Genomic DNA, 8,608 nt, shown 5'->3' with positions numbered 1-8,608 from the left:
TATCCTTCTCACTGCTGGACACAGGCTTCCTCTACTTCTAGATTAGGTCTTAGTCCACCGCGCTCACCTAGTGCGAATAGTGGACTTCACACACCTCCATAATTCCTATAGAGACCTTCTCAACTCTAAAGGTTTCCACACGACGCATTACGCTAACTACCATATCCTTCAAACAGAACAGTGCATGAACACTGCTGCTTGGCGACAGAAATAAACATTGCATTGGTATATACCCCCACAGCTCCTCGGATACGAAAAACCTACCAGCCAGATAATTCCATTGTCATAACCTGGTGGTAGCCCTGGACGTGCAGGGTTTACGAGCGGCTCGGTAACGGCCGGACGATTGTAAAGGTGACGCGGCGCCGGCGAATTAAATTCCAGGTAGCAATGATCTTTTATGACGAACGTCGCCCTTATCCTCACACATAATACGTCACTGACGTGAGATTTACTCGTGCAAGTGACTGGATAGCTTTTATAATTATTTTTTATGCGCCGCTATTTTAGCCAATGATATCTAGGCTGGCAAAATATATCACAACATACAGGTTATCTAAAAACATTTTTATTTATATAAGTAACTATGAAAATATAAGCGACTTTATTTAAGTAATAATTAAATATTCTCATGGACCTTGACTTATCATAAGTGCCACTATGATCGCCTACGTGATGAATAAAGCATTTAATTTTATTTAGTTAGTAATGTCCTTATTGAGGAAAAATAATATATAACCTAAGTATTAAAACGACAAAAAATATTTCACTTTTTTATTGTCATGGTACATCCATCAGCATCACAGTAATTTCTAATTTCAATTACGCCTTAATATTATCCGCCATCTTTAACAAAATGTTTCTAAGCAGAGCAGCCATCGCCGAATAATTCTGACCCAGCAACGGAGTCCTCAGTTGTGGAACACACACCTGCCGAAAAAGCCTTTGTGAATGCTTTTAGCTTTTAACCTTATTGCTTTTAAACGTTTAGGAATTTTAGGACGGAGCGGAGTCTATTTTTTTTTTATTGCTTTGAATGACGAGCCGAGCATACCGTTCGTCTGATGGTAAGCGCACATAAACAGCAGAAACACCATCCAACACCCCGAATCACAAAGCATTGTTTGGCACTCCACTGCGCTCCCCATCCTGATACATGAGATGTTAAGTCTCACTATGTCCAGTAGTTACACTGGCTATAATGTCCTTCAAACCGGAATACAACAGTGCTGGTTATTGCCAAAAATAGACATTGCGGTGGTACCTACCTAGATAGACTATCACATATGAGAGACCTACCAACAGTATGGTATTTGAACGGTTTGTAATTTTTTTTGTTGTTTTCGCGTGAACAGTTGGATTATTATTAACTCTTTTCAAATTCAGTTTAAGGTATAAACTACAGTACATGAAACAGAGAAATATATACACATTCACAAAAATTATACCAGCCCTGTATTATATACTTCCTACTGCTAGGATCGGGCCTCGACTACTACAGAGATAGTTACAACGCATACCACTAGGGAAAAACACTATGATAAATATTAGAGCGTACGCATAATATAATTTTTACACGAGCTGACGAGCTTTTAACTAGATTGGTACGCGCAATACGTGATGAAGTCGAGAACTGTTTCCTTTGAAACAGCTCTTACCTATTCTGGTTAAAAGGTTTATTATAAAACATAACTAGGATGTTTTAAAACATTTCTACCAAAGTATGTGTTCTATTTCCTTATGAAGACAAAACTTAAATGCGATGTGTGCTTTAGTACTAAATATACAAGGATATTAGCAAACAAAGTGACCCCATGCACTTGATGTAAGTAGAGTACGATAAAGTGTTGACTGATGAAAGAATACTTACATGACTCCCGAAATATCCCCCTAACCAAGAACTTCGGACACTGTCTACCTGATATCAATTCTTTCTATTTTTCATCATGCAATCGACAACAGGAAAATAAACTGTATGTCCTTATAGTTTATACTCACCACTGCCACCAACACCACAAGCAAAGGACACACCAGGTTGATGATCAAAGTGAGCACCGTGCGAACCAACCACCACAGCCCCACCACCACCAGCAAACTGGCCAGCATCACCTGTTTCAATTAATAATTATTAATTTAGCGTCAGTTTCAACTATTTACGGCGGCTTACTGACTAAAACTTCTTGAAACCATCTCATATCAATCAGTAACTGCTACAGGATCCCGAATCTGTCATCGGAACCTACAATTTCAGACACGATCAATCATAATTGAGTGAGCAGTTGCTTTCTATTACTCGCGGAGAATTAAAGAAATGGACTGCACTATAATCTTGTCCTATTACCTTAATTACAGAAGAATTTTTAGGCCCAGCTCTTGAAGAAAGGTAGATAACGAAGAACATAACGATTACTTTTTAATTCAAGGTTCTGGTTGTTGTTGCTACTGCCACGACTATAAATAGACACAGCGCAATCCATCAAGCAAGAAATTTCCTCCTTTCACACTGTAAAATACAGTAACAGCCCTTTTAATTTTATCCCTTAACCCTTATCGACTTCCTCAAAACGATATGGAGGCTAATGGAGAATATCATTAAGGTAAACGGCAACCTGATGAGTCATTAGTTAACATAATATTGCTATTAACGCTTAACGTAATACCGTTGTTTAATTTATCTGATACCGGCTTAATTATGTTTAAACATTGTACAGTTAGCAGATTAACTGAAGGGGAAGTTGTTGAGACGGCACGTGCTGTAGTTCTTGTGGAAAAGAAACCCATTTCACATTGTATGTTGTCTAGCATAATTTGAAACAGGTTACTATGCGCTATGTTGTGTCAAATGATTTTGGCAAAAGTGACTTTTTAATTATATTATAACATGTCGCGCTGCTTTTAACTATATTCGAATTGCAAATTCCATGAATGCGCGCTGTTTTGAAACATCAGTGAAAATTTTATCGGAGAGCCTTTTGAATTACGGAACGAAATGCTATGTCGAATAATTTGTAACATTATAATATTTATTTCGAATGTATTACATTATAATGGCATGATAGTGGTTGAGAAGCCGAAAATAGCAACCAACTCAGTTCTAATTGTAAAGATTTAAAGTCGACGGTCATTAAAATTTCATTCAAGCTACTAAATATTGTATGGCAGGAATGGCGAACCGACAGCACGCGTGCCAGTGGTGGCACGTGAGAAAATAATTCGGGCACGCGAATAATATGCCAAACAATGTATAATATGTATTTTTCTTTGGGCTTCATTTCGGTTAACATCGGGTACAGCGAAGCCACTTTGTCAATTCCCGAAAAAAAATAAAAAAACATAGTTAGATCATAAAAAAGTCTCTAAAAAGGGCAGAACCGGTCCGAGATGGCACGTTTCAGGCCATATTTTTTTATTATAAATAATGACACGTTAACTATTAAAGATATGCCATCCCTGTCTTAAGGTATACCTACTTAATAAATAAAAGTAAAATATATATCGGTATATAATATATACATATATTTTTGGTGAGATCGGTTTACTGATAAGGCTAGTTTACTTGTTATAGAAAAAAAAGTCTTTATTGCAAATGTGAAACATCTACAACTTCAATAATCATTTAACTATATAAAAAAACACATTCCACATTACACGTAACACTACTCCACGCGGAAACTTTATTTGGAGCATTTGGGAATCTGGGAAAGCTAAGGCTTTTAGTGCGTTATAAAAATTTCTCCCATACATTAGCCAAGTGGGCCAGTCACGTCAGAGTATTGAGATATAAAAAACGGGTGAGAGCAAGACGATCGCGCTCAACTGCGGGGTTCCGTGTACTGAAATATATACAGTATATACAGAGTCATTTTGACATTGCGTTACTAAATGAAACCACATACTCGTATTACCTTTGCTGACATTGTGCCAAAAACAATCTATTAATAACGAATATTTTCAGCAAAAATCCTGGTGTTGGTTTTCTGATTATGATATGATATCATTTTGTAGTTTAATGTGAATATGGCATGTGCATGAGTATTTCTGACTGAAAGTATGATGTTGCCGCTGCGATTAATTCTCTTAGAATAGTAGTAGTGGCATTAGGGCGGATTAAATTAAAATTACTTTTTATTTAGATTTATTTTGTTCAAAACTTTTGTTTTTTTTATTTTTTACATCTACAGCTCAAATAACTTATTGTTAAGTGTTATTTCAAGTACACAAGTATGTGGTTTCATTTAGTAACGCAATGTCAAAAGGATAGTGTAGATTTTAAACTGTATTTAGAAACTGTTTGACTCCATAAGTCGTATCATTTTCAAGAGATCATTTATTGTGCATATTAGAATGATAGCTGGTATTTAATCTACTTATAATATAAATGCGAGAGTAACTCTGATTACAAGCGTGCCGAGCCGAGAACAAAAGCTATTTTAACATAATATGTTACAATGGTTAAAAAATATTTGAGTTTGGTCACTTCGGAATATTTTCCCATACCTATAATTTAGAAAAATAATCTAAGATACTGTATATTATGATATTTAAGTCCCTTATCAACACTACAACAATATGGCAGTGGGCTATTTTAATAAAGAATGATATTATTATGGCGAAGGATAATCATCAAGTAAAAATAATTATAATCTTAATAATCTCTAACTAAATCTACTAACTTCAAAGTAGCAGTTATACCGATACCAAAATAGTTTCTGATATCATCACGGAACCCCAAACCGACCGAAATAAGGCGGCGGGAGTGGAGAGTTTTTTATTACTTCTATATAAGTACGCTAGGTTTTTTGGTAAAGGTTTTGCTTGTTGCATGAAATGGAAAACGTCTTAAGCTGATATTTCTTTGGATTCAAGAAAATCATTTTAGTCAAAAAATGATGGATTATGAGAGAAATAACTCAGGATTGAAATAATATGAGCAGATTTATTGAGAAGAGCAATTGAGAAGACAACGACCAAAGAGAAGTATAAATATATATTTTTAAACGGCATAATGCCAGTACTAATATATCTCACATTGGTTGTTATTGTTTGGTTTATACTCTTTGTTACTATACAGTTTCAACAAAAAACTATCGCGTCATGTTTTACCGTCTATAGTTAGAGTGGAAGATGGTGACTAATAGTCAAATTGGCATAGTCTATTTCTGGTCTATGGGGTCGTTCATTAATAACGTGATGTTTTGAGTGACTTTTTAACAACCTTCTCCCACGTGATATGTGGTGAGGTTTTAGACTAAATAAAAAAATCGGCGATAGCCTAGTTGGTTGTGGAACGGACTGCCAAGACGAATGTCCGCAGGTTCAAATCCCAAGGGCACACACCTCTGATTTTTCTAAAAAAATTATGTGTGTATTCTTTGTTAATTATCGCTTGCTTTAGCGATGAAGGAAAACATCGTGAGGAAACCTGCATACCTGAGAAGTTCTCTATAGGAATTTCGAGGATGTGTGAAGTCTTCCAAACTAGGCGAGCGTTGTGGACTAAGGCCTAGTCCCTCTCAGTAGTAGAGGAGGCCCGTGTTCAGCAGTAGGCAAGTATATAATACAGGGCTGATATTATTATTTAGACTAAATCCCCCCCCCCCCACCTAAAATAACGTGTATTTTTTTTGATACAAGTATATTGAAAATTTTAGATTAAATCGCGCGATCAACGAGAAATAAATATAGGTGATATCTCATTACCATAAACTTGTGATATTTCGTGATTTTATTTCCAAACTGCTCCCCGCTTTCGAGCCTCATGTGATTATTGAACGATCCTTATTTAGTAAAGCATTGTCAGGTTGCGGTTTTAATGCAATTGTAAGGTATAATTTCTGAGCATTGTGGCACTTCTCATAGCCTATCACTTTCAATGTAATGTAAACAACTCACCTGAGCCTCTTCATGTGTCCGTATCCAAGTCCTGATGACGCTGACGACAGTGCCGCTCCCAGCTTCCTCCGGACATGATGATCCGGTCACTGTGAACTAAGATAAATAGTATGTAATAAAATAATTAATATTCAGAAAGAACTGATAAAATTAACGATATTTAATAAACAATATACTCGTAACCAGAGGCGGCTCATCCGAAAGAGCGCTGGTGCAGTGCACTCCCACGAAAATTACATACTTAGCTAATTTAATAATTTATATATATTTATAATACATAAGATCCTTACATTACATTCTTTATATTTTACTATGCCTATAAAAGTCTATTATATTACCTATATAGATACATGTAGCGTCAATTTGTAACGAGTGGAGCGCCAGCGATTGTGCTCCTATGAAACGAAGTTTAGTACGACTCTTAGTACTGTATTCAATGAGTGCGAAAGAGAGAGATCGACTCGGGCTGACGCGTGAAACAAAAGATATCGTATGAGAAATTAGCGTAATCTGGAGCGCCGCTCGCGCGTCACTCAGTTGTCGTTCAGCCAGCCGAGCCGTGCGCGCGCCGAGGGGATATGCTACTTATGCACAGTTGTCGTTCTTATGTATACAAACAACTTCAAGCAAGCTCGTCGACTTCGTCAGTTAATTCGCAGTTTTTTTCAAATTAGTATTGAAAAATAGTTTGTGCGCGATATTTTGTGTTAAAATGGAACAATACAGTATATTTTTTATTAAACAGTGTGAAAAGATAAGATATACAAATAAAATAAATAGTAAGCTCTAGTTTTTCAATTATTTTTTGTGAACCCCCATCAAAAAATTTCACGAGCCGCCTCTGCTCGTAACTTCGAAAACTCAAAGATGTGGGCCTTCGGTTTTTAACTTGTGGACATTCCATTCCTATCTGGGCTATTGCTCATAATGGTAAAAAACATCGTGATGAAACCTACATATCTGAGAATCCTTCAAAAATAATTTCGTGGGTGTATGTGAAGTCTGCCAACCGCATTACACCAGCGCGGTGGACTAAGGCCTAAACCCTCAGAGTAAAGAAGACTCGTGCTCAATAGTGAGCACTATACAATACATGTCCAATAGGTATTATTATATTATTATTTATAAGAACAGACCCGTAGCCCCCGTTACGTCTACCTTTTTGTATTAACTCGGCAAAGTGGCTTCACTGCACCTAACCCTTTTAGCATAAAAGCGTAAGCGTATCATAACGCTTAGGCTAATGTACAGTGTGGCAGTTTACGTTGGTCCTCTCTGACTTAACACTAAGTCGTAAAACCAATGGACCCTACACAATCGCTCGGCCCTGGTGGTAGCCGCTAATGGTAATAGCACTGTCCTCGCAAAAAAGTTTACGCGAATATTTATAACGCATTGCTGGTTTTACATTCACATAGCTCGTTGATCTGATGGCCGCTGGGGCAGAAAAGTTCTGGAGTGGTGACCACGAACCGGGAGACGCAGCGTAGGCAGGCCCCCCGCGAGATGGACCGACGATCTGGTGAGGGTCACCGGAGTCCGATGGATGAGGGCGGCCCAGAACCGGTCCCTGTGGCGCTCAATGAGAAGGCCTATGCCCAGTAGGGGACGAGTCCCGGCTGAATAATGATGATGATGATTGCTGGTTCTCCGTACCGTGTGTCCTAAAACAGTCCTCTGCCACCGGCATTGGTCAGCGTACATGTCTGCTGCCACGCTGTCGACCAGCTCGGTCGCGTTGATGATAGAACGGCACAGACTTCTGCGACTTAGAAATCGCTTCTCTGTAAGAAGTGAGATCAGATATTCGGATTTATCATATACACTATAATACACATACAATCACACCTCTTATACCCGTAAGAATAGGCAGGGGCGGAACTATAGCACCCACTTTTCTTTGGAGGTACTCCATCCCATTTGATAGGGACGAGCCTATCACCATATTCTGACTTCAGGTTCATACTGAGCAGAAAAACTAATATCACTTTATCCAACTTGGTATTCAAAGTTGAAACCTCAAATTAGTAATCCAATTGGATTTAAGAGACGAGAATAGTCAGCGTATCTTTCATTCTTTCAGTATTGTAGTTATCGGGCAAACGTTGCTGTCGGTGACCAATTATTGGTGGAAGTCGTGAGCAATTACTTAAAGTACCATGTCTTCCAATACCAACCAATCCTCGGAATCTTGGGTAGCATTGCCGGAGTTTCACACTGTCCATTTTATTTATTTGTATTTTGCTATTTTTATAATTTTTTATGACTTGTCATTGCGACTTTGTGAATTTTGTGACAAAATAGCATTACTATTTTTTTTTTGTTGCGATGCAAAAGGTTTTATGACAATTTGCAAGAATTCTCTCTGTGGTGCCTGTATATTTATTATCTGAGTTTAATTTTTATACGTTTTTTTTGTTTTCATATTATTCGTGCGTGTGTCTTCTGCTTTTCAAATTGGACAACTAGACTTGTAAAAATGATTTAGAAATTGAATGTAAGATTACTTGAAACGTAAACAACTGAGATCTTTACAAAAAAATAAGTACCTATTTTTCAGAATATTCCAAAATTATTTCCTAGGAATTTGATACCTGAATAATTTACCAGACACTAAGGATAAACATAAATAAAATTAATAACACCAGCCCTGCATTATATGCTGTCTCTACTTCCAAGAATGATTAGGTCTTTGTCCACGACGCTGGCCTAGTGC

The 8,608-nt window shown here is 37.4% G+C and overlaps 1 protein-coding gene across 1 annotated transcript; it reads right to left on the bottom strand.

Moving 5' to 3' along the window:
• Positions 1-760: 760 nt before the first annotated feature.
• LOC115448619 lies at positions 761-8,172 on the bottom strand. Its single transcript, XM_030176106.2, has 5 exons — positions 8,070-8,172; positions 7,549-7,676; positions 5,893-5,988; positions 1,999-2,109; positions 761-930 (listed from the first exon to the last, which is right to left on the bottom strand). Exons 1-5 carry the CDS (start codon positions 8,092-8,094, stop codon positions 823-825), a joined length of 468 nt encoding a protein of 155 aa, XP_030031966.1. The 5' UTR covers positions 8,095-8,172; the 3' UTR covers positions 761-822.
• Positions 8,173-8,608: the final 436 nt, after the last annotated feature.

The sequence above is a fragment of the Manduca sexta genome, chromosome 25 (assembly GCF_014839805.1).
Source record: "Manduca sexta isolate Smith_Timp_Sample1 chromosome 25, JHU_Msex_v1.0, whole genome shotgun sequence".
NCBI lineage: Eukaryota > Metazoa > Arthropoda > Insecta > Lepidoptera > Sphingidae > Manduca > Manduca sexta.
Note: the sequence above shows the minus strand (reverse complement) of the source record. Positions and strands in the feature narration are given on the sequence as shown.

What these genes read in the sequence shown, in the direction of transcription:
- LOC115448619 (XM_030176106.2), bottom strand. Translation starts at nt 8,094, where the DNA reads ATGCTACCCAAGATTCCGAGGATTG. An exon ending in GGACTGTTTTAGGACACACG is followed by an intron (nt 5,989 to 7,548) that starts GTACGGAGAACC and finishes TATTTATCTTAG; the next exon opens with TTCACAGTGACCGGATCATC. An exon ending in TTGTGGTGTTGGTGGCAGTG is followed by an intron (nt 931 to 1,998) that starts GTGAGTATAAAC and finishes CTTTTTCGGCAG; the next exon opens with GTGTGTGTTCCACAACTGAG.